Source organism: Erythrolamprus reginae, chromosome 1, assembly GCF_031021105.1.
Source record: "Erythrolamprus reginae isolate rEryReg1 chromosome 1, rEryReg1.hap1, whole genome shotgun sequence".
NCBI lineage: Eukaryota > Metazoa > Chordata > Lepidosauria > Squamata > Dipsadidae > Erythrolamprus > Erythrolamprus reginae.
In genome coordinates, this window is record NC_091950.1 from 285,219,790 (window position 1) to 285,246,413 (window position 26,624).

The following is a 26,624-nucleotide window of genomic DNA, read 5'->3' on the forward strand; positions in this document are numbered from 1 at the left end:
AGATATTTATTATATCAATGGCTTAACAAAAACAGTCTTAAACTGGCCCGTTTATTCACTAATTGCACAAAATCATGGTAGCTCAGTTTTTCCCTGAACTACTACAATGATTATAGTGTTTCCTCAGCGAGGATTGAATACATACTGAAAACAGTTGAAAAGTAATCTTTTGCAGTTGGTTAGTATCCAAAGCCTGTGTGTTTAGATATGGTTTGAAATGTGATTGGCTCGTGGATTCAGGATTGAATATTATCTTGATGATAGTGACAGCTTTGGGCAGGGAAAGTGAAGAGATACATTGTGTAAGTTGAAGTATTTGATAAGATATGCTACACTGGGATGCTGGCAGTCAATGCAGGTGATTACTGGCAAAGAAGGGAGGGAAAGGAAAGCACCCCAAAGATTGGGGTCTACTTGGTCTGTGAAATCATTTCTGTATCCTTGGAAAAATAAAAATAAAAATTGGCCAAACCTCAGAATAACAAAATGTCCCAGGTTTTGTGTCTGCCAAGTCATGATCAATTTAAAGTTCAGGGAACTTGTAGAACACATTTGTATTTGTTTAAAGTTGTAAGTCAAACATGTTTTCTGTTTGTGTACACCTGTTTTGCGTAGGAAGAACAAAACCAACCAATTGACTGTGTCAGTGCTGAGACATGGGAATTCATGGGAGTCAAATACTGGCCTGGGTCTGCTTTCAATCTACACTGCTCAAAAAAATAAAGGGAACACTTAAAAAACTGAATATAACTTCAAGTAAATCAAACTTCTGTGAAATCAAACTGTCCACTTAGGAAGCAACACTGTCAATTTCACATGCTGTTGTGCAAATGGAATAGTTGTGCAAATGAAATATTCAATGAGAATATTTCATTTATTCAGATCTGGCATGTGTTATTTGATTTTATATAGCTACAATTAATTTGATCATAACATTGAAGAACTGAGATTCTTGCCCTTTATTGTTAGAACTAAATTGACTTTACCTTGTCCAGCCATTTGGTTTATTGATCTTTCTATAATTACAGTTTTTCTAATAATATTTATATTTGTCTTGCATATTAACAGGGTTATGCAGATTTGATATGCTAATTATATGGGGAAATAATATTGCCTGCAATGGTCTGTCTTTCAGTGAATAATTTTTTAGCCTTCGAAGGCCCTGTGCTGTTGGATATGCGAATTAAGCATTTGGTGAAAACAAAGCAATTATCTCAAGCAACTGCATTAGCAAAATTATGCTCAGACCACCCAGAAATCAGCAGCAAAGGCAATTTTAAGCAAACCTATTTGGTCTGTCTTTGTTCTGGATCACCAAATGAAAAACTAATGCAAGAGGTGAGTACATTTTATGTCTGTTTCTCAAAACAAAATTCCTTTCTCTAAAGGGGGAAGTATTGGAAACCATAATATTGTGCCTGTACAATATTGTTTTATCGCTTGTTGTGAGCCGCCCCGAGTCTTCGGAGAGGGGCGGCATACAAATCTAATAAATTATTATTATTATTATTATTATTATTATTATTATTATTATTATAATCTGAAAATTATGAAATAAATGTATAGGTCATAAATATAGTCACAGATTCACTTAGTGACAATTTTTACTTAATGACCAAGTTACCAGGCCCAATTGTGATTGCTAAACAAGGGCTACCTATATAAGACAAAATTGTGGTTTTCAGGAATTAATCTTCCAATTTCTTGCATTTATTTTGCAATTGATTAGCAACAGTGTTTCATTACTGTTAGTCCTCAACTTGTTACCACAATTGGAATAATAATTTCTGTCATACATTGTACCCAGTCGTGCAACAATATACATGGTGGTCGTTAAGGGAACCACTGAAACAAATCAGTTAAATGTATCCACCTTTTCCAAATGGGCTTTTACTACAGCTGTGACTGGAAGTTCCGTCATATGTCATTGGAGTTACCTAAGTCAAAGGCTATTTCTACTGATTTTTTAAAAAATATTGAAATAATAGATGATAATTTGGGTCTGGTTTTCTGCAGCAGCATTTGAGATATGAAGTAATTGAAGTAGCTATTGCACTAGATAGGCAGTCTAGTAAGTGGGAGACTGTGAGTTTTAGTGCCAACCTTAGGTGCAAAGGTAGCTGGGTGATCTAAGGCCAGTCACCCTTTCTGAATCCTAGGAAGCAGGTAGTAGCAAACCAGTTGCAAAATACCTTGCTAAGAAAACTGTAGATAATACTCCAGATGGTCACTAGAAGTCAAGAGTGGCTGGAAGACGTATTATCTTTCTTTTTTTTCCCCTTTCTTCTGCAATATGCATAGAATCACAGTTTGGGTAATAGATTTAATATATAATAATTTGTTTTATTTTTGAAAAATAACTCTGGCTTTACTTCAAACATAGGCACATGAACTGAAACGCCAAGGTTTCATGTGCACCTTGAAAGGCTTGACATTTGCCTCGAAACATTATTAGAAATGAACAATATTAATGTGGAAGAAAAGGAGAATTAATAAATATGTAATAGGAAGATAATTCAATTAACATTTTAGTTGTTAATATCCAACCCATTTATTTTTGAAAGGTCCCAGCATTTTGAAATGTTATTATCAAATTGTTGTTCATTTGAAAATAAAGGTTTTATTGATCATGATTTCTCTTGTCCTACAGATTACAGATATAGACTGTAAAGATGCTTTAGAAATGATATGTAATCTAGAATCAGAAGGAGATGAAAAGAGTGCTCTGATTCTGTGTGCAGCATTCTTGTCTCGGCAGCTACAGCAAGGAGAGATGTATTGTGCATGGTAGGTTCAAGTCTGTTTGAACTCTGTTGTGGCCAGCACGTGTCGCATTTAGAATTCTTTATAGAATAGAATAGAAAAATAGACTAGGATAGAATAGAATAGAATAGATTCTTTATTGGCCAAATAAAGGCTTTTGTCAAATTACCAAGGCACTTACTGTTATTTTAAAAAAAATTAAAGGTCATGTAGCTTATTGATTATTATATAGCAACATTAGTTTTAAAATCTTAAAAACATCAGTTTCTGTGTGTGTGTTTTTTTCATTAAAAATTTAATGTTCTATAAATACATGTTGTACACATTATTTTTATAATCCTTTCTGCATTTCATGGTATATTTTTGTGAGGTTATGAAATCTTCTTGTTACAATATATTTTTATTACCATTTCATGGTAATAACCAGATTTTTTAAAATAAACATAAACTTATGTTAGAACACGGTTGACATTGCAATTTCCCATTCTTCTAGGGTAACATTCAAAATTTTACTTTTAGTATTTAGTTAAGTTAGGTTTGAAAATGTTGAGGAAGAACATAATACAATGGTACCTCTATTTACAAACCTAATTTGTTCCATGACCAAGTTCTTAAGTAGAAAGGTTTGTAAGAAGAAGCAATTTTTCCCATAGGAATCAATGTAAAAGCAAATAATGCGTGCAATTGGGGAAACCACAGGGAGGGTGGAGGCCCTGTTTCCTCCCAGGAGATTCCTAGAGAGGCCCCACAGAGGTTTCTCCCTGCCTTTTCCGGCCCTGTTTCCTCCCATGAGATTCCTAGAGGCTTCTCCCTGCCTTTTCTGGTTACAGTTTCGGAGGCTCGGGTTTGTAAGTGGAAAATGGTTCTTGAGAAGAGGCAAAAAAATCTTGACCACCCGGTACTTATCTAGAAAAGTTCATAAGTGGAAGCGTTTTTAGGTAGAGGTACCACTGTACCTTTAAGAGCTGCTGGCCTTGCCCCCTCCCTGTTGAGGAATTCACAGCCTCCCAGATCTTAGAAACTGTTGGTATGTCCTGGTATAGCTAGGCTATGAGACCTTTGAGATACACTGAGCAGAGAATTTTAACACAGTGTGGATGTGTGGCAAAACCAAAGAAAAAAAAGACAGAGACTTAGTTATGCTTAATAAGTACTATTTACATATATACAAAACAGAAACAATCCATAACAAGCACTAAGCCATACAATATAATAAGCACTAAGCAAACACACTCCCCCCTCAAGGCAAAGCAAAAAACGAATGAGCGTTAAAGCATCATTGAGGGAAGGAGTACTGGCGCCCTCTTATGGCGAACCAGCCCAAAATATTTAAAGTGATAGTACAAGAGACTACAATAGGTAATTTACAATGGCAAACCCTAACAACCATGTACCTTGTACTAACAGAAACTATCCTTCCTGCCAGCTGCCCAAAGGACAGGTAATTAGATAACTGAAGGGGCACTGTGTCCACTTTTTAGAAAATTACATGCCAGAAAGAATCCTAGTTAATGGCACAGAACAATGTCTCAGTCATTACAAAGACCCCATCCAAGTGGATTTAAGCAAAATATCCTAACAAGGGCTCATTAGTAACTCCGCTGGGTAGCTCTTAATGCTAAAGATAGTTAACCACCTGCAAAAGGGCTGCTGGTTCACAATTTACCAACTTTATTGCTGGAATAGGCCAGAACTGGGCATGTATCTGTGTTCAATCAGATTTTCTCTTTGTTGTTGTCCACTTGTACTTCAAGAAGCATTTCTATTTGCTTCATCTGCCAGAGGTCTTCTGAGAATAAAGGAGCCCTCTGGAATTGGCCAATAGAGAAAGACCATTTGGAGAGCAATTTTATCAACAGCCTAAGTGCTGCCTCTTGCTTGTTACAGACCAGATCCTCAACCCATTTGCCTAATAGAGTGCTGAAAACTACACAGTTTTATAAAACAGTGTTTCCCAACCTTGGCAACTTGAAGATATTTGCACTTCAACTCCCAGAATTCCCCAGCCAGCAAATGAATTCTGGGAGTTGAAGTCCAGATATCTTCAAGTTGCCACGGTTGGGAAACACTTCTATAAAGGACCCAGATGAACCATCTGAATACGTTCAGTCATGTGTATGAAATGGATAGCAGTCAGTTGTATTTGGATCAGAAAGTGATTTAACAGTGGCAGAGAAAAGATGATAGTACTTTTCATATTCAGCTGATATAATAAATGTTTTTGTCGTGGAAAAGACTCATGTGGGTTCAGCCTGCGTGAGCTGAAATGAGACTAACCACGGAAATGAGCTACGAGGAGACCTTCAAAACGAAGTTAACTTTATTAGAAAAGTAAAAAATTATAATAATGCCTGGAGGAGGCATAAAACATGTCTTCACATTGTAAAGACTAGAAAGTAAGATGGTGGTCTGCCTTCTCTTCCTGTACAGAAAAGGAAGTGAGGAAAGCAGTGATACATCATAGAAAGGGAGGAGCTACAATAACAAACAAGAATTAACTATTTAACTACTGGATGTTTCTGGATGTCTTTGTAGGCTGTCAACCCACAGCGTGACAGTTTTTTGGTAGCGACAAGGTCTGACTTGACTGCCTATATATGTTGGAGCCCAGATTACCTTGGGCAAGTCCATTGTTACTATGGGGATCCTAAATTGGACTTTATTAGACATGGCCCAACTACAGGGAGGTTAAAGTCCCCCAAGACAAGAATGGCTCCACTACCAAGCTGGTGACCAGACAGAGGATGTCATAGACATTAGATATTCTGTTTATTGGATGTGATTTTAAAGAATAAACTTATTTTTCTGAAAAGTGGCATTTAATGGCAATAAATAATACATGTAATAGTACTGGAGCATTCCTCTTGTACCCCTGTCTTCCCAATAATTGAAAATTAGTTTAGTAAACTAATTCTGTGTTATTTCAGTATTAATACAGTTAATTTTTTTGTAAAATTCTGTTTGCAGGGAACTGACTCTTTTCTGGAGTAAACTACAGCAAAGGGTAGAACCTTCTACACAAATATATTTGGAGAGATGCCGTCAACTATCGGTATTAACAAAGACTGTGTACCACATTTTCTTCCTGATTAAAATAATAAATTCTGAGGTAAGTATGTATAAGATTCTTTATCACAATGTGAAATTAAAATAAATCTGCCAATTGAATTCACATTGAATGTTAAGATCCTATGTGAAGTTAGATAAGATTTTATCAGACAGGAAGATGTTAGTTTCTTCTCCATAGTGGGTGGAGCTAACTTCCAAGAATGGGATAACACCCTCCCTTCAGCCAATGAGGACTGAATCTGACAAATTGTATATTTTCCTCTTCCTGCCTCAATTCCCCCTTTTTGACTCAGTCCTTGGTCTGAACAGGACGCGTATATTTCTCATTCCCATTCTTTGAGGATTATTCCAGCAGTCATCGAGTTAACTACCATGAGTTCTCCCCAGCTAACTGGGTTGTTGTCATCGTTTGATTGAGTGCAGTGAGGATTTCGGCTCTCTTCGTCACCTGGGCGTCGAGCCTAAGGTCATCGAAGAGGGATTTCCCCTTCAAGTTGGCCTTGGGAGCTTCGCTCCACCTTCCTTGCCCAGTTCCTTTTGTGGTGTTGCAGTCTGGCCCAACACCATTGCTTTGAGTTCAATTCTTTGAAGTGTTACTGGAGTTTTGTGCTCGTGCAACCACCATCTAGGAGAGCTCTCACGCTCTTTACCGCTTGGCCTAGGGTGACAGTAAGACTGGTTCACAGCAGCATATCACATTTGCATGACTGTCACTGGCCTCCAGCATAGAGGTTTTTTGCCTCACAGGCCGGTATTACTCACCTCTTGACTGCCTGTCTGTTGTCACCACCCTCCCACTAATGGAGCTTGCCCAGGGCTTGCCCTTTCACCCCGCTCCTTTTTTCAGATGGTGCATTTCAGACCACAGCGGCTGTCTCGTCACTGGACATCGCAGCCAGAACCCGCCCTTTCAGGTGGCAGCCATTTTGGCAGCAACAAGGCCATCCTTCTGTAGCTGGAACTATTTTGGGGGCATGGTGGCCATCTTGTCTTCCTGGAAGTCAGGATCAGCCATTTTGAGTGCTATGGTGGCCATTGTAAGCCACTTTGCCTTTGTTACCTCTTTCCTGTGGTAAACTCTGCAACATGGCAAAGGCAGGCAAGGGCAAGCACAAGGGTCGCTCTCAAAAAAGCCTACGTTTAATAACTGCAGCCTCAATTTCTGAAGCCTCTCTTGCTGCAGCCAGCCTTTCTACCCATGTGGGCAGCCCCCCACATACCTCAGCCTCGGCTGTGCCAGACAAGGTCTCTAGGGCTAGCCAGTAGGATGAATGCTGCAGGGCCAAAGCATTGGACAAAATTTGCACCAGGTCCGCTTGCGGCAAGCAGGCCTATAGTTGGAGATGCTCAGAGAGGCCCACTTAAGCAACTAGGAGTGGCCTTGAGGGTGCTCAAGAGGAAGTGGCATCTCTTGATCCATCTGAATCCATGTCCTTAGACAACCCAAATCTGAGCCTCACTGACAAGGACATTTGGGAGGTTCCACCCTGCCCTGAGATTTTGGGGGCTCCGACTCCCCAGCCCACCACAAACCTTATTCCGATGGCTGCTGGGATTACTGCCCCATTGACAATAGCAATGCTTGACCCTAATATGCAAGCCCTGATAGTGGCCGTGATCAAGCAAGGCGTTGAGGTGGGTGTTCAACAGATAGCCAAGCCAGTGGTTTCTGCCGCCCACACAACTGACCCTTCTGACCATACCTCTGCCTTGGAGTGCACTGACTGGAGAACTGTCTTATGACTACTACTCCCTGGATCAATTCCTGGGGTCTCAATCTAATTTAGAGGAGGGCAAAGTTGACCTTTCTGATGATGGGGGCCTCACCTCTGACCACCTCCTCTCCCGTTTCTTTGGGCCTCTCTCACCATGGCCTTTTCAAGTCCCTTTTGTTTAAGGCAAGAAAGGCTGCCAACTTTGGGTTGACCACCTTGGGGTCGTCAGAACACCATCTACCAAGGACCCTCTGAGGAATCTACTTCTGAGGCTTAGGTGATTTCAGCCTCTCCTGTCTTCGTTGAAGATCTCCTGCAGCAGTGGCAGACTCCCATTTCAGTGCCCTTGCCCAGCCATTTGGACAAGTGGTATTTTAACATGGCACCTGACCTGTTGCAGCATCGCCAGCTGCCTCCTGTTGACAACCCGGTCTTGGCCTTATATTCTTACAGCCATCTGCTGGGTGAATCCGATGAGTTGCTAGGATTGGATGACAGAGCAGGGGCTACAAAGGGCTCACCAGGCAGCTGCCTGGGCTGTCTGAACCTCCCCCTCCTCCCTCTTCTCTCACACATCATTGTGGCTATGACAACTCCAGGAGTGCCTTCATGTGTTCAAGCTCAGAGCCAGCCAAGATTTCAACAAATTTCTGGCCACCCAGTTCATGTCTGATGCCACCCTTCAGTTAACCTTCTTAACTGTCAGGGTCATGGGGGACACTGTAGTGGGTAGGAGGATGCATTGGCTGCACAGTAGGTCTGCGTACACATGCCATAAGTTGTGCCTGGTGCCCACTCACTTAAGGGGTCAACAGTTGTTTGGGGAAGCCTTTGACCCTATATTAATTGAGTCATGGGACAAGTGGAAGGTTCTCCCTTCACTCACCAGTAAGAGTTCCTTTTGCCCCTCCCCTTACAACAGGTGCTCCTTTCAGGCCTCTCAACCAAGGTCCTGGGTATGGGAGTTTTCAGGCCTAATATGAGTCCAGACAAACATCAGGGTCAGGACAGAGGCAGTAAGGGCAGACAATTCATGCAGCCCTTTTGAGGCGCTGGAGCTCATTTCCACCCTGCTAAGTAATCCCTCGCTCAGTCTTCTCATTGGGGATTGCCTCGCCTTTTTTGCTAGCCAATGGGAAACCATTATTTCTCTGATGCCTGGGTTCGAGGGACTGTTTCATCTGGGCTCTCCCTGGAATTCTTTTCCATTCCCTCATTTTTCATTAGATGCCCTGTGTCTTCTAACCATGACAAACGGGTTCTCATGGATGCTGCCATCCAGCATTTGCTGACTATTCGAGCTATTCAGCAGGTGCCTGTGGACCAGCAAGGACAGGAATTCTATTTTATCCTGTTTGTGGTCCCCAAATCCTCGGGTGGATGGAGAGCAATTCTTGATTTGAAGTGTCTAAATTGATACATTGTATATAAGAGGTTTAAAATGTGCACGTTTCACTCTATATTAGGTGACATCTGGAAGGGGGAACCTCCTTGCTTCGATTAACCTCACTGAAGTCTACCTGTATATTCTGATTCGATCTTCCCATCAAAAATTCCCCTGCTTCTATTATGCAGGTTGGCATTGCAAGTATAGGACCCTTTCCATTTGGCCTCTCCTCAGCGCCATAGGTTTTCACCAAGGTGCTGGCAGCATTGGCCACTCATTTGAGATTAATCCATGTCCAATGCTACCTGGATGACACCCTCATTCAGTCATCGTCCAGGCACCAAGTGGTGCAGGATGTCCGGGTAACTGTTAACACCCTCAGACCCCAAGGAAAAGAACCACCTGTCGGACACCACTAGACCGACCCACCTGGGAGCCATTGTTGATTCTCTGGAGTGCATGCTGTACCTTTCCCAGGAACACTGGGACAGTATTTCCGAACACTCAGGAAGTTCTGGGGAAACACAGGATTCCCCTGAAGCTGCTATTCTCGCTCCTGGGCAAAATATCTGGGCCATCCATATCAGCCCTTGGGCTCACCTGCACTCCAGAGACTTGCTGTAGTTTCTCTTGCCCTTTCAGAGGTCGGGACATAGCACATCGACATCCAGGGTCCTGCTTCCATCCACCGTCTGACACTCGCTCCATTGGTGGCCATCGCAAAGGGTTGCTACATTCTAGAGCCCCACAAAGTCACCATCACCATCGATGCCAGCATGTCCAGTTGGAAGGGCCATGCAAAGTTGATCCTAGTTCAAGGCACATGGTCTCCGATGGAGGCACAGCTCAACGTAAACAGACTGGAGCAACATGCAGTCTACTTGGCACTCAAGCACCTGAAACATCTGGTGGCCGGTCAGCACATTGTGGTACTGACAGACAATGTGACTGCAAAGGCCCACATCAACCGGCAGGGAGGCACCATGTCCCATCATCTCATAGATGAGGCCAGATTCCTGGGGCTGTGGATAGAACGGAACCTTCTGTCGCTTTCAGCAGCCACCTGGAAAGCCTTCTCCTGCTGCTTATTCCCCTTTTGATCTATCCATCACCAACACCCTCGAATTTCTACAGCATGGCCTTATCAGGGATCTTTCCCCCAACATGCTTCAACGTCAGGTGGCGGCGCACTCTTCTGTTTTGTCATGCAGTTTTCTGGACTCCTTGTGTCATCATTTCCTATTGCACAGGTTCTTGAAAGAGGCTGTAAATTTGTGTCCTCCCGTCATCCATCAGCACCCAACATGGGACTCTCAAAGGTTCTCCTGTTTCTGATGGGGGGCCCTATCCATCCGGAGTATCTCTGAGCTTGCCGCCTTGTCTGTCAGGGGGGACCTCTGTATATTTCATTCTGATCAAGTAGATCTCCAACCAGACCACACGTTTGTCCCAAAAATAAACTCTTATTTTTCACAGAACCCAGGAAATTGTCCTGCCCAATTTTTGCTCCAATCCTTAGCACTCATTAGTGAGATAGTATCACAAGCTCACTATTAGAAGCGCACTTCCATCCTGTGCAGATTAGAGGCACTTTTCGTCTCCTTTCAACCCACGTTGTTGGGACAGAAGGCATCCTTCACCACTGTGGGGCACTGGCTGTGTAGCATGATTGCAGAGGTTTATGACCTGCAGTCCTTACCATGGCTGACCAGAGTGACAGTGCACTATACCCATAGTGCTGCAACGACGGCTGTTTGGTCTATTCAAGCATCCATTGAGGAGGTTTTCCAGGTGGTCTCATGACCCTCTTTATCCACCACTACAATTTTGCATCTGCTGAGGCATCATTTGGTTGCAGGGTCCTCCAATATATGGTGCCACAGACAGAGGAAGCCAGCCAGACCTAGCCCTCCCAATGGACAGACTGATTTGGTATTTCCCATTCTGGGGGTTAGTTCCACCCACTATGGATAAGGGGTGTTGGTCATGCCTGATATGCCTCTTGTAGGGTGCAGCTAACCTCCAATCCCACCCAAAGTTAGTCTGGTTGGGACATCAAATTGTGATCATCTTGTTTGTTTAATTTTGGGAGCTACACACAGAGTCTGACTATCATCCTTCATCAAAGAGGGGGAATCGAGGCAAGAGGACGAAGATATACAATTTGTCAGACTCAGTCCTCATTGGCTGAAGGGACAGTGTCATCCCATTCTTGGAGGTTAGCGCCACCCTAGGAGAAGAGGCATATCAGGTAAGACCAATGCACCTTTTAATGTGTTATGGTCTCTTAAGATAAAATTCTTAAAATAAATTATTTTAGCAATTAGATGGAAGATATAGCTAGGGACCTTTGGACAACTTCAGGTATATCTTTTGTTGGATAGCAAATTTGATAATTGTCTTATGTGAGAGCTTTATTACTTTTTTCTTTCACAATCCATAGATTCCAATATTCCTTTGGTGAAAAATGTACTTATCAACTTTTTACAGGAAGTAAACTCCGTGGACTGAATTGGAATGCCAGTGTTATGCCTCATGTTGTTTACTTAAACCAATGCTGCCCATACCTTTTACTTCATTATTCAAACTATTTATCAAAAAGTCTTATCAAACCAGTCATACTTAACTTCCATTATAACTCTGAACAGTCGTTGAATGAATGGTCTTCATTGAGGACTGTGATATAAAAGCAATACCATTAAATGATTTTTGAATGATCAATTATCTATTGGTAAATTCATCAATTTTATCTTAATAGGAATAATTTGGGAGATTTTCAAATCTATTTTAGTACAAATGGTAATCTTTAAGTCAATTTAAATGTCCCTGTTGTGATGAGTAATGCCCCCCCCCCCAAAAAATCCATTTTTGTTCAAATGTAGATAATTTAGCCAAGTTTTGGAAGCACTGACTTAAATTAAAAGTTGTACTGTATTCCCATTCCATTGGGCACATTTCAGTATCAATCTTCTGTTGCATAAACACATTTCTCCTTGCATTTCTCTGGAAACAATTTATTTATGTGTATCCTGCCTTTATTATTTTTACAGATAACTCAAGGCAGCAAACATATCCAACATTCCTTCTTCCTTCTATTTCCCCCACAACAACCCTGTAAGATGAATAGGTTTTCAAGAGTGGAATTTACCTTTATCAATTAATACTGACTACTGACTCAATTTTAATCTCAAATTGATATTTCCTGGTGATGTTTTGCATAAATGGAATATTGTTGATAAACCAAAGACCTTGCTGAAATCTATATTTCTTATAACAAAGTTACTGTTTTACATAAAAATTAAGGATATTAGAATGAGTATGAACCCCAAATAAATGAAAATTTGAAATTAGCATTTCCCCCTTTGAGGTAATTAACACTGGGAATTCCTAATGTTATAGTTACTTAATGCAAAATTAATTGAAATCAAAATCTAAGCATGCATGCATTTATATATTTAGGAACTGGCTTTACATTTACAATATCTATTTTTTGCTCTACAGATTGATGCTGCTGGTCTTGCAACCTGTATTGAACTTTGTGTGAAGGCATTACGCTTGGAAGCCAGTGAGAATACAGAAGTCAAAATTTCCATTTGCAAGACAATATCTTGCTTAATGCCTGATGATTTAGAAGTTAAACGTGCTTGCCAACTAAGTGAATTTCTTCTTGAACCTACTGTGGATGCATATTATGCCGTAGAAATGTTGTATAATCAGCCTGACCAGAAATATGATGAAGAAAACCTTCCAATTCCAAATTCATTACGCTGTGAGCTTTTACTTGTATTAAAAACTCAGTGGCCTTTTGATCCAGAATTTTGGGACTGGAAAATGCTAAAACGTCAGTGTCTAGCATTGATGGGAGAAGAGGCATCAATTGTATCTTCAATAGATGAACTGAACGATAGTGAAATGCATGAAAAGGTAGAGGACTGTCAAGATGAGAACAAAGACACTTCAGCAAATGGGCTTTCTGGATGTTTCGATGAAGCTACAAACTTGCTCAGAGGCATTCGAGATAAGAAACAGAAAAACAGAGAAATTAAAAAATTAAGGGAGAGGGGATTCATATCTGCTAGGTTCAGGAACTGGCAGGCATACATGCAATATTGTGTGTTGTGTGATAAGGAATTTCTTGGACATAGAATAGTCAGGCATGCACAGAAGCACTACAAGGATGGGATTTATAGTTGTCCAATATGTGCACAAAATTTTAATTCTAAAGAGACTTTTGTTCCTCATGTAACACTACATGTTAAGAAATCCAGTAAGGAAAGACTAGCTGCAATGAAACCACTGAGAAAATTAGGGAGGCCACCCAAAACAACAACCGCTGGTATAAACAGAAAGAACAATACCTTAGTAAAGCAAGAACAACGACACATAAAAAAGAACAGTCTTTATGCAGCGGACTTCATTGTTTTTAATGACAACGATGGCTCAGATGATGAAAATTATGAGAAAGACAAACCTTACATTCCAGAAGTGATTCCAGTTCAAAAGCCATTGCCTGTCAATGAGTTTACCTGCCCCGTTACCTTGTGTAAAAAAGGCTTTAAATACTTCAAGAATTTGATTGCCCACGTAAAAGGTCACAGAGATAATGAAGAAGCTAAACGCTTTCTTGAAATGCAGAGCAAAAAAGTAATTTGCCAGTACTGCAGACGGCATTTTGTAAGTGTTACCCATCTTAATGATCATTTACAAATGCACTGTGGTATCAAACCTTACATTTGTATACAGATTAAGTGTAAGGCTAGCTTTAATAGTTATGCTGAACTTTTGAGTCACAGAAAAGAACACCCAGTCTTTAGGGCAAGATGCATGTTTCCCAAATGTGGGAGAGTATTTTCAGAAGCATATTTGCTTTATGATCATGAAGCTCAGCACTATAATACTTTCACCTGCAAACTTGCAGGTTGTGGAAAAGTTTATCACTCACAGAATGAATTAGAGAAGCATATTGAAGATCACACTAAATCTGAAAAAATATTACAGTCTGATGGTGATGGTAACTGTTCTCAGAGTTTAGAAAATAATGAAAATACTGAAGAAGTATATCCAGAACAGGCGCTGGTGCTACCACCTGACAGTAATGTAAATAACTGTGCCAAAGTAGAAAATTATGTCACAGATGAGATCCACGATGAATCACTTGAGTCTGGAAATACAAAACTATCAACCAATGTAATGGAGCAGCCTAATTCAATCTCTGTTCATAGTAGGGAACAACATTTGACTACTGTAGCAAGGACAGAATCATTAGGTCCAGCCAGCAATGTTTTGATGCCTCTTCTGGGCCAAAAAATTCGAGAGAACTTGGCAAAAAAAGGAAAATTACCTCCTGTAAATAATACTATCATAGATGTTGGTACATCTGTCATCCATGCATTGTGCTCAACAGTTGAAGATACTTGCAATGACCTTTCTGTTTTCCATGAAGGGAAAGAGGATGGTTGTCTTGGTGACCCTCAAATCATTTCCATGAACTCAGCCAAGCTTGAAGCTGATGCTCTTGCAACAAAAAGTCAAGAAAAAGAGAGTAGCCATACATCCTTCAGCAGGCAAAATCAGCTAGAGTGTCAGAATTTGTTTTCTCCAAAGCCTCAGCTTGAAGAGAACATTGGGCCAGATGTTAACCTCTATAATCAGTCTCTGAAGAATGTAGGAGAAGTTCCACTTGCTTCTACCCAGAACATTGTAGACACTGCCTTTTTACCCATTGTACCATTGGCAGCTCCAGTTCAGAGGTTTACTTGCCAGGTTGAAGGATGCACGCGAATCTACAATTCTTGTCAGAGCATTGGAAAGCATATGAAGACAGTACACCCTGATCAATATGCTGAATTTAAAATTCAGTGGAAGAATAAGAAGAGTAAAAAAATAAATTTGCAAAACCTGCCAAATGATAACAAACCAGTTTATTTTTTACCATCACAGGCATCTACTCCTGCTAATGATGCTTTTCCTCAACAAACCAAAACCATCTTAAATCCTACTTGCACAAGTCAGCTGCAGCAACTGTCAAATGTCCTTTTCCCAACACGCTTGGAAAATACAACTAACTCATTATTACCAATAGTGGAAAACGTTGGTCTCTCTTCTCATATTAAAAATGAATCAGAAAATGCTTTAAACACTCAGTTGGCAAGTATGTCTAGTGCAACTTTACCTTCACAGATGGATGATTTAGAAAAGCCAGTTATGCCTCTGAACATCGACAGTGGTTCTGATCCTTTTCTTCCTTTACCAGCAGAAAATGGGCTCATTTCTCTTTTTCCTTCCCCAGCTCACAATAGTCCGAGTTCTGTCTTCTCACAAATGGAAAATACCAATCATTTTTCCTCCCAACTAGAAGGAAATACAAATTCTTTTTCAAAAGAGGAAAGTGTTGACATTCTCTTTCCTTCACAAATAAATAATGAAAATAACTTTGGTGAAACCACTTCGCAGCCTCCTATATCAGAAAAAACAAAAAAGGATCGCAGGCGAGCTGCAAATGGAAAAGACAAAAAGCCAAAGCATAATAAGCGGGCAAAATGGCCAGCAATTATCAGGGATGGCAAATTTATTTGTAGTAGATGTTACAGGGTTTTTTCCAATCCTAGATCGCTTGGTGGTCATCTGTCTAAACGATCCTATTGCAAACCTTTGGATGAATCTGAAATTTCCCCTGAAGTTCTACAGCTTAATGGACAATCCTCCCTACTTGCAAGTATGATTCTTTCTTCAAATGCTTTAAATTTACAACAGCAACAGGAATCAATTTACAATCCAGATGTATGTTTTAAAGAGCCATCATTTCTGCAACTGCTTGCGAATGAAAATAGGCCAACTGCCATTTTGCAAAACTTGTTTCCACGGACGAACATGGCAGGTTTTAATCCAAATGAAAATGAGGAAGGAAATGAAATTATCAAACAAGCTTTGGAAACTGCAGGAATCCCAAGCACTTTTGACTCTGCAGATACATTACCACATATAATTACTACCAACTGTGTTACTAACACCACACAAATAAATGCAACAGTTTTACCAAATCCAGGCATATCACCTTCATTACCAACAAGTTGCAACCCATCTACCTTGCTCACAGACCAAAACAGAACACTTAGCACCAAAATTTCATCAGAAGAATGCAACAATTTGCCTGTGTTTTCAGATGATTTAATACGTAAGACTATTGAAAATGGCTTGTGCCCACATCTGGTTCCTAATTCTGTTGCCACAACACATAATTTGGGAAACAATCTTCCACGTGTTTCAGTCATAAGTAGCATCAAAAATTCAGAGGTATGTAGTTTGACTAAAAAAGAGAACAATGGTTCAAAGAAAAGGAAGAAAACACCTGTCCAATTGGTTGTACCTCACATTTCACAAAAGTTGGTAGTTAATGATTTAGCAGGTCTAGGGCTTATCACTAGAAATGTTGAAGAGAATATGCAAACAACAACAGAAAATTTTCAGTCAAATATAATAGCAAATAGTGAAACACAAGAATTAGTGGAAAATATTTCAAAGAAATTTAAAAATGTTAACAGTGAATTAACAGCAGATATCAAAGAAAACTTAAGGGCAGGTGAAGAAAATCTTGTAGGAATTTTTCCCTTGCCATTGAAAAATGAAAATGGTGATTCTCAGGTTACTCTGGAAAGTTGTATTCCAGAGAAGTCCAATTTTGTGATTTCAAATGATAACATTGTTCAGAACTTTGAGAAAACTCTTGAAATAATTAAAACAGCTATGAATTCTCAGAAGATAGAAGTTAAAAGTGAAATTCAAGAGATATCCATTGAAGCAATACACAGCCCACAAAACAATACTGCTCAATGTGTTATTGAAAACCCTGCGCAACTCTCCAAACCTAATTCTACACAATGTATAACACATACACAGAATATCGCTCTTGTTAAAAGTCATGAGCCCGAAGTCTGTCATAAAGATGATATTCAACTTATGGAAATTTTAGAAGGCTTGAAAAAGCTGAATTTAGAAAGTGAAACATCAAATGATGTACCAGATAATATAACTCATTGTCTTCCAGCAAGTACATTAATGCCACAACTCCTTATTCCAGGTGTAACACCTGAAACCACACCTGTTGTCCAGAAAACTTCAGAAACTCATCCAATACTTGTTGAAAAAGTTAATAAGCCATTTACATGCCAGACTCCAGGTTGCAATTATAGTGCCATGACAAAGGATGCATTATTTAAGCACTATAGCAAAATACATCAGTATACTGCAGAAATGATTCTTGAAATCAAGAAACACCAGTTAAAGTATGCTCCATTTAAATGTGTGGTTGCTAACTGTCCCAAAACATTTACAAGAAATTCTAACCTCCGGGCGCACTGCCAGCTGGTACATCATTTTACAACAGAGGAAATGGTCAAATTAAAGCTAAAAAGGCCATATGGACGACGATCCCAAAGCAAAACCCTAAATATGTTACCAAAACCTAATGAAGTAAGAAACATGTCATCTTTGTTAATAGAAAGTAAACGAGAGTCACACGTGACTAAGGAGCTTGATCTGAAGGAAGAACCAGTCATGGAATCTATGAAGGTTCCAGAAAGATTGATACCAGAAGTAGCAATACCAGAAAATACTTCTGATAAATCTGAAAAATTGGAAAAACCCTCTCAAATAATTCCAGTTTCTCTGGAAATTCATAATATATCCATACTTAAAAATAACCAAGGGCAACCCAAATTACGTAAGATCAGAAGGCATAGGAAAGAAGAAGAAAAAAAGAACAAAAAGCCAATTCCCAAGCCTTTAGAATTGCCCACTACTTATAATCCTTATAGACCTTACAAATGTGTGCATCAAGGTTGTTTTGCAGCTTTTACAATACAACAAAATTTGATTCTCCATTATCAAGCTATACATAAATCTGACTTACCATTATTCTCTTTGGAGGCAGAAGAAGAAAGTGAACCAAGTAAAGAAGAAGAGACTGTTAAGGAAGAAGAGAGTGATGCGATTGAAACTGTGAAAGAATTCAGATGTGAAGTAAGAAATTGCTCTAGAATATTTCAAGCAGTTACTAGTCTTATCCAGCACTATATGAAACTTCATGAGATGACGCCTGAAGAAATTGGTAGTATGAAGTCATCCTCAGATGTTGGAAGATTCCTCTGTGATCAATCTGAATGTAAATCATCATTTACAACTTATGTTAATTATATTACTCACCTTGAGACAGACCATGACATAAAAATAAAGCAAAGCAAAACAGAAGATTGCATGTACAAATGTGATTGTGAAGGTTGCGATCGTATTTATGCAACAAGATCTAATCTTCTAAGGCACATTTTTAATAAACATAATGATAGGCATAAAGATCATTTAATAAGGCCTAGGCGATTCCTAACACCAGGTCAGGAAAATATATCAATTAAAGCTAATCAGGAGAAATACATGAAAATTAAATACAAAGGATTAAAATACAGGACAGGAAAGAATGGAAACAGAATATCATTTAGAGCCAAGCGAAGAAAAGCAATAAATGCAGGAAACAGAAACTTCCAACTAGGGCAAATGGATGAAAATCAAACATATTCTTTAAAATGTGGAAAATATATTTTTTCAGTAAAGACAAAAAATGATGCTTTATCTGAATGCAGTAACAAACTTATTGTACAATATCCATGTATGATAAAAGGTTGTTCATCAGTTGTTACAAGTGAGAATAATGTAATTCGGCACTACAAATGTCACAAATTATCTAAAGCGTTTATTTTACAACATCGGGGAATCTTGATTGTCTCAAATATGCATGCAAAACCTTCAGGAAAAGAGATTTTCTCACAAACCGAAGCAACTGAAGACAAGGTTTGTGATATAAAAGAAGTGAAGCCACCCTTGCTAGACCCTTGTGAGGACTTGAGATTGTCTCCGCTGGTGATGCCAAAAGAACCAGAAAAGACTGAGAAGGATGAAGTGGATGAGCTTGCAGAGCTGTTTATTACCAAACTTATTAATGAGGATCTAGCAAGTTCAGAAAACCACGTAAAGGCCTCCCCTGGTGTAAATAATGACTGTCAGGAAACTAGTTCTTCTCTTTCAGAAAAGCAAAGCATAAGCAGTAATTTTAAAAGAGTAAACAAAGAAAAAAATATATCCCAAAGTAAAAAGAGAAAAGTTGAAAAGCAGGAAGAAATCTTGGCTGTTGAATTAAGCAGTGTACATAGAGAACAAGAAAGTGCTGTTTCTATTCAAACTGCTGAAGAACAGTCTTCGACTTTTGATTGGAGTTCATTTAAGCCCATGGGATTTGAAGTATCTTTCCTCAAATTCCTTGAAGAATCTGCAGTGAAGCAGAAGAAAAACACAGAAAGGGGGGGTTACAATAATTGCGGAACCAGGAAACGTTCTCATTCTCACTCAAGAAAGTCTCATGAAAAGAACTCTGTTGCGAGAAAACGAGCATGTTCAGAAAGTGAAACTCGTGTACAGTTTGCTAATCCATCACAATTTCAGTGTAGTGGTACTGTAAAAATAGTTTTAGATAAGACTTTTAAAGATTGCACTGAGCATGTATTGAGGCAGCTTCAGGAAATGAAACCTATTGTCAGTCTAATAAGACTTGATGGACATTGGGAAGCAAAACTAGAGGTTACAAAATAATTCAGGTAATATGAGCGGGCTCCTTGTTCTGATCATTAATGTATATCTGTATCACATTTTTTAAACTTTGAGTAGGAAGCCATTGAGCATGATGCTATTAAAGTGTTTTTTTTGTTTTTGTTCTGTTTTGTTGAAGTGAATTTAAACCTAGCAAGTTCATGACAGTTGTCATGTAAATTTATTTTTTATCCCTATGGGACTTGGAACAGAATCTTTGTTTCAGTTTTGTAAATAATTGAACAAAACCTCAATTTTTTATCAAAATTTGTCCTTTTCCATGACTGAAATCTTTGTGAATTGTCTGTGGTATCTTTCGCCGGGTCACTGCTCATATATAACAGTACTTTTTATTTGTAGATACATTTTTGTATATATTTATTATTGTAAATCATTTGCTGCAAATGGCAGTCTGTAAGTCTGAAATATTAAATGACACATTTATATTCAGAATTTTAATTTGTAACTAAGTGATCCAGTTTTTAAAATGTTCTTTTAAACTTAAATCTTTTTGAAGTAAAAACTACAATAGGTGAGTTTATCATATCCAATTTATTTTGCCTAAACTGTGTGTACAGGAGAGAGTTATCAGATCACATTTAAATGGTTAAAATACATACTGACACAGTTGTATTTGTAACTGCAAATGTCCAATATTATTGGATAGTATTTATATGTAGCTAACTCAAAACGTTTTCCAAAACTGCATATGCATTGCTTTTAATCAGATCAAAAACTTCCACTTCCATAAAATGATGGAAATGTAAAATTTTAATACTTTGCTGGCAATGAAAATTTAAACACCATTTGGTATTAAACAAACCACCGTGAATGTTCTAGAAAATTAGTAGTGTGGAGCAGTGTATATATTTGAGTTGGTGATTTGTGAAGTAGCCCAGTATTGCCTTAAATAAAATCACATTTCATTTCTTGTTTTTTACATTTTATCTTACAAAAATCTTTTTCCTTTTGAAATTTTTGATTGGTGTATAGAGTAATTTCTATAGCACTGCTTTGTAGATGGTGCTTTCTAAAGAATGAATTTTGAAATTTACCACCTTTATATTTATTTGCAATATGCATTCAAAGTAGCATTAAAACGTAAATGTGCTATTCAAATATAAGATCTTCAGAAGACAAAAGACAGTTTCTTTATTCCCAGTTGCAACTAGAACTAAATTTCTTCTTGCCGAATATATATCCATTGAGATATTTGAGGCTACCAATGTACTAGTTAATAACTACATGGAGTTTGATGTTTAGCAGAAAATACTTTAGTTATAGTTGCCAGTCTTTTCCTCATCCTGCCATATGGGTCATATTTTGAGATTGAAAATTGGCCATATATAGTCTTCTTTCCCAGAAGGATAAGGCAAGAAACACAAATTGTTTGTTATATATTGGTCAGAATGATAAAGTATAACTTTTCTTCCTTACTCCACAATAGAACAGAACAGAAGAAAGTCTCATAAATGTTCCTAAATTTAATTCTCATGCTTTTTCTTTCTTTCTTTCTTTGAGTCGGTCTTAAATCCTGACTTTGGCAAGATTTGCAGAAATGGTTTACCCCTTACCTTCCTCTTAGAACTAGTAGAGAGGGAATGGTCCAAAGTTACCCATTTTGCTTCATGCCTAGGACAGGACTAGAATTCAGTCTCCTGGTTTTTAATACAATATCTTTAATTGTTATTAACAAGCTGGTGCTCTGTACTGCAGAGCAGCAATAAACATTCCAGTTCAGACTGAGAGTTCTTTCTGTTTTCTTGTATGAATATGAACATAATTAGTACAATTTTCTTTTCATATAAAAATACATGCCAATGCAAATAAGAAAAGTAATACAGTGTTCCCTCGATTTTCGCGGGTTCGAACTTCGCGAAAAGTCTATACCACGGTTTTTCAAAAATATTCATTAAAAAATACTTGGTGGGTTTTTCCCCTATACCACGGTTTTTCCTGCCCGATAACATCATATATCATCACCAAACTTTCGTCCACCTTTAATAAATATTTTTTTTAATAAACTTTAATAAATAAACAAGGTGAGTAATAATCTAAATGGTTGCTAAGGGAATGGGAAATTGCAATTTAGGGGTTTAAAGTGTTAATGGATGGCTTGTGATACTGTTCATAGCCAAAAATAGTGTATTTAACTTCCGCATCTCTACTTCGCGGAAATTCAACTTTCGCGGGCGGTCTCGGAACGCATCCCCCGCAAAAATCGAGGGAACACTGTACAGTGTTCCCTCGATTTTCGCGGGTTCGGACTTCGCGAAAAGTCTATACCACGGTTTTTCAAAAATATTAATTAAAAAATACTTGGCGGGTTTTTTCCCCTATACCATGGTTTTTCCTGCCCAATGACGTCATATGTCATCGCCAAACTTTCATCTGCCTTTAATAAAAAAATTTTTTAATAAACTTTAATAAATAAACATGGTGAGTAATAATCTAAATGGTTGCTAAGGGAATGGAAAATTGCAATTTAGGGGTTTAAGGTGTTAAGGGAAGGCTTGTGACACTGTTCATAGCCAAAAATAGTGTACAGTGATCCCTCGAGTTTCGCGATCTCGATCTTCGCGAAACGCTATGTCGCGATTTTTCCCACCTGATGACGTCACTCCCTTCCTTTCTCATCTTTCTTTCTCTCTTTATCTTGCTTCTTCCTCTCTCACACTCTCTTCCTCCCTCTCTCATCTCTTTCTTTCATTCTCTCTCTTTCTCTATCTCTCCCCCTCTTGCTGGCAGGCGGCGGGCAGGCGAGCGGCGGCATCAGCGAGGAGCCGGGGTTTCCCCTTTGCGTGGGCGACAGGGAAACCCCGATCTTCGTCTGCTCGCTGCTGCTGCGGCCGCCCAGCAGCTGATCTGCTCGGCGGCAGCAGCGAGGAGCCGAATCGGGCTTTCCCCTTTGCGTGGGCGGCGGGGAAACCCGGATCTTCGTCTGCTCGCTGCTGCTGCGGTCGCCCAGCAGCTGATCTGCTCAGCGGCAGCAGCGAGGAGCCGAATAGGGCTTTCCCCTTTGCGTGGGCGGCGGGGAAACCCCGATCTTTGCTCGCTGCTGCAGCAGCAGCGAGCAGACGAAGATCGGGGTTTCCCTGCCGCCCACGCAAAGGGGAAAGCCCGATTCGGCTCCTCGCTGCTGCCGCCGAGCAGATCAGCTGCTGGGCGGCCGCAGCAGCGAGCAGACAAAGATCCGGGTTTCCCCGCCGCCCACGCAAACTCCACCATCTGCGCATGCGCGGCCATGGAAAAAGGGCGTGCATGCGCAGATGGTGTTTTTACTTCCGCAACCCTACATCGCGAAAAATCGATTATCGCGAGGGGTCTTGGAACGGAACCCTTGCAATAATCGAGGGATCGTTGTATTTACTTCCGCATCTCTACTTCGCGGAAATTCGACTTTCACGGGCGGTCGCGGAACGCATCCCCCGCAAAAATCGAGGGAACACTGTATACCAAATACGTATGAAAGCTCAAAGGAAGAAAAATGAGGCTATGTTATGAGGCTATGTCAAGATTCTCGTTTTTAAATATTTTAAACATTGTTTATTTGCGCAGTTGGATGTAGACACTAAATATTGGCAAGCTTCTTTTTCAAAATCCACTGATATTTCACTTCACTCTGTCTAAACCAGATACTACATCGTTGTGAATCCTTCCTTTTTATTACTTCATGAGAAAGCTTAACACCTGAATCCCATTAAAGCAGGGCTGTCAGTCTCCTGGCCCATGAGCTGGACGTTTCACGTGCTGGCTATGCCCATGCCCATGCTCAGTTTAGTATTTCCTCCAGCCACAGCTGTGTGTAGCAACGTTCTTGTAATAATGAGCACACAAAATGTACATATTGGAGTAGCTTTCGACTGAGAAAACCACACAAAACAATTCTTTTGGAACCAATAAAAGAACTTTTTAAAAAAAAAAATCCAGGTTTTTAATGTCTCCAAAATGCCATATCAAGCTATATTTGAGGCATTAAAAACTGGCACAATTTAACTGAAATAACTACTTGGAGCTAGTCTTAGGATAATGTGAGCATACGTTTATTTAGGTATAAGATCTGAGGTTTACAGCCTTTTTGAGATTAAAATAAAATCAGAGTGTACCCTAGTGATTGAGTTCAACTAAGTGCAGAATTAGCTACAGAAACATACGGGAGACGAGGATCCTTTGCAGTTTCAAATGACTCACTTTGAAGTTAAAGCATATACCACGCTAAAGATTTACAGCACTTAATAACTTTCAAACAATCAAAAAATGACAGGGCAGTAGCTCTAGCAAAAATACTGTGCACTACTTAAATACTATAATGGAACAAATGAATCGTAAAAAAGAGAAATGGCAAATGATTTCTGAGAATGGAAAGAATGGAGAACAAAAACAACCCTGTCTTGATTTTAACAAGTTATTAACAAGATGACGCCCATGGACCGGCACCGACCGATCTGGTTTGGTGATTTAATTGTGACATCACCAGTGGGTCACTACTGTTTCGGGTGAACTGGTTCGAACCAGGAGGAATGCACCCCTGAAATAGTGGGTGTCAAGCTCGCGGTGTCAGTTTCCCGTCGCATGAAGTTTTTTCCCTTCACTGAACTGGGTGGGTGTGGCCTGCATGTGACACATCTGGCCTGCGTGCTGCCAGTTTGACACCCCTGCTTAAAATACTGGGCGCAGTATCCTGCAGAATTGCAGTGAAGGGCAAGGTTTGGAATTTTAGGCTAATTCCATGTTATGCAGCCTCAAATGTTGAGAGTTTATTATTGAAAAGAGCTGAAAGGAAAGGAAGGAAGTAAATTCATTAGCTGCTTTAATCACTGAAGTAATTCCAAGATGTTTAGAGGGAAGAGGAGGGAAATCTATTGGCATGTGTTGGTGTTGATTTGTTCAACAACTAGATACAACACTTCAGCATAAAAGTACACTGTTTGATATGCAATATTTGTTCAACAAAACATTAAATTGATGCAAATGTAGCAAACTGTAAATGCAACTCAAAAAGTTGGGAAAACCTAGCATTAACAGGTTACAGCTCTGTATGTATTAGATTGATTTCTGTGAAGGACATGTCATGAGAACTTTTTGTTTCTGTCTTATATAATAATAATGAAACTGAAAATACTTTAGCCAGAACAGTCCTGAAAAAGTAATCTTTTCTTCTAGTCCTTGACATTTATCCTAGCACTAGAAGAACTTGTTTTTTTCCACCATTAGTTGATTTGTCCTTGGATATGTCATTTACTTCCAACTCAGCTTGATATTCCATAGTAACGTGGTTTACAATAGATCATGTCAAACTGCAGAGTGCTGTTAATTGCAATTACTGAAATGCCCTCCCCTTCTTTTCAACCCCCCCCCCGAGGTGACAATTATAATATTAATAGAATTCTAGTATGCTCATTCCGACATGAAAAGTGCAAAGCTGCCATAAAGTAGGATCTGTAATAAATTAATGTTAGGGTAGCATAGCTGGCAGCACCTTTTCAATTATGACTGATCTTAAAAAGTTACATGGGGTCAGAATTCATTAGGACTTGGAGGAAAGTTACCAACAGGAAAGCCCTGGCTTCAGGGGATATTGGAAAGTCAGCAAAAAAAGAAGACTTTGTCAAACCACATGTCCTTAAAATCACCAAATAGTCTTCCTGATAATGACATAAGATCATGATTTTAACTGAATCCCTTTAATGCATAAAAGGAGGAACCTATGTCCCTTCCAGATGTTGTTGAACTACTATGAATACTTTTTCAGTATAACGTGACTAGGTCCCCATATCTTCTTTATCCCTTATACCAGTGATGGTGAACCAATGGCACGGGTGCTATAGGTGGCACGCGGAGCCATATCTACTAGTATGCGAGCCGTTGCCTTAGCTCAGCTCCAACGTGCATGGGTATGCCAGCCATCTGATTTTTGGCTTGCACAAAGGTTCTGGGAGGGCATTTTTGGCTTCCAGCGAGTCTCCGGGGGAATGGGAGAAGGCGTTTTTACCCTCCCCTGGCTCCAGGGAAGCCTTTGGCGCCTGGAGAGGACAAAACATGAGCCTACCGGATCCACAAGAAGTTGGGAAACAGGCCGTTTGTAGCCTTCCAGGGGGTGGGGAAAACTGCGTTTGCCCTCCGTAGGCATTGAATTATGGGTGTGGACACTCGTGCTCCTACGCTCTTGGCACCCGAGGGGAAAAAGGTTTGCCATCACTGCCTTATACACTGCCATGATTTAATACTAATTGCACCCATTCTTGAATCAGGAGGGTCTCCAGACTAATAACTTCATAGTTGGACTATTTATTATGCTGTACATGGGGCTGCTCTTGAAGACTACATGGAAGTTAGCGGGGCCATAACTCAGTAGCACAAGCAACAATTGGCTTGCCTCAGTCTTCCTGCATGATATTACTCTCCTGCAAGTTGCACCAATTGCCAATAAGTTTCTGAGTACAATTCAAGATGCTGCTTATCACCTACAAAAGCAGGTTTATGCCTATCCATTAAGAGAGGGAAGAACTGATGTGTTTCACCTACCAATTAAACAGTGCTGTCTATTGAGACTCCAAAAAATGCCTTTTAAGTTCTGCCATTTGCCCACTGGAACATCCTACGTTACATATGAGATCAAAGTCGCTTCTATCTTCACATTCTGTGAATCTTCTGGAATTTGGCTGTTTTTCCTGATCCTTGGTGGGATAAAGTGACTGCTGAATTCCTATTATGGTATATTTTTTATAGCTTGTCTTGTCTGGACATATATGAGCATTTTATCTTTGTTTTTCTATTCTTTTAAAATCTAAATCCAAAGCCACTTTGAAGTTGGGTGGCCTTTAAATATAACAAATAAATAAATTATACATAGAGACCAGTAAAGCCACAATGGGCAGAGGAACTTACAAGAACAGATGACAGGAAAGAAAACACACACTTTACATAGTACTTTAAAATTAAACACAGCTAATAATGCGCAGAAGAAATGCCATATTTTTCAGAGTACAAGATGCATCAGACTATAAAACACAAGATTTTAGAGGTGGAAAATAAGGAAAAAAGTATTCTGAACCAAA

General features: G+C 39.5%; 1 protein-coding gene across 3 annotated transcripts in view; it reads left to right on the forward strand.

The window, feature by feature from the left end:
- ZNF292 (zinc finger protein 292) overlaps positions 1-20,506 on the forward strand; it is a 34,479-nt gene extending 13,973 nt beyond the window's left edge. For 2 of the 3 annotated variants that reach the window (XM_070733170.1, XM_070733171.1), the window contains exons 5-8: positions 1,136-1,338; positions 2,651-2,787; positions 5,731-5,872; positions 12,436-20,506. In XM_070733170.1, the coding sequence (XP_070589271.1) occupies positions 1,136-1,338; positions 2,651-2,787; positions 5,731-5,872; positions 12,436-19,569 (7,616 nt within the window). In that variant the 3' untranslated portion in view covers positions 19,570-20,506. Of the gene's footprint in view, positions 1-1,135; positions 1,339-2,650; positions 2,788-5,730; positions 5,873-8,553; positions 11,186-12,435 lie in introns of those variants that run through there. The other variant, XM_070733172.1, reaches the window with a different exon arrangement.
- Positions 20,507-26,624: the final 6,118 nt, after the last annotated feature.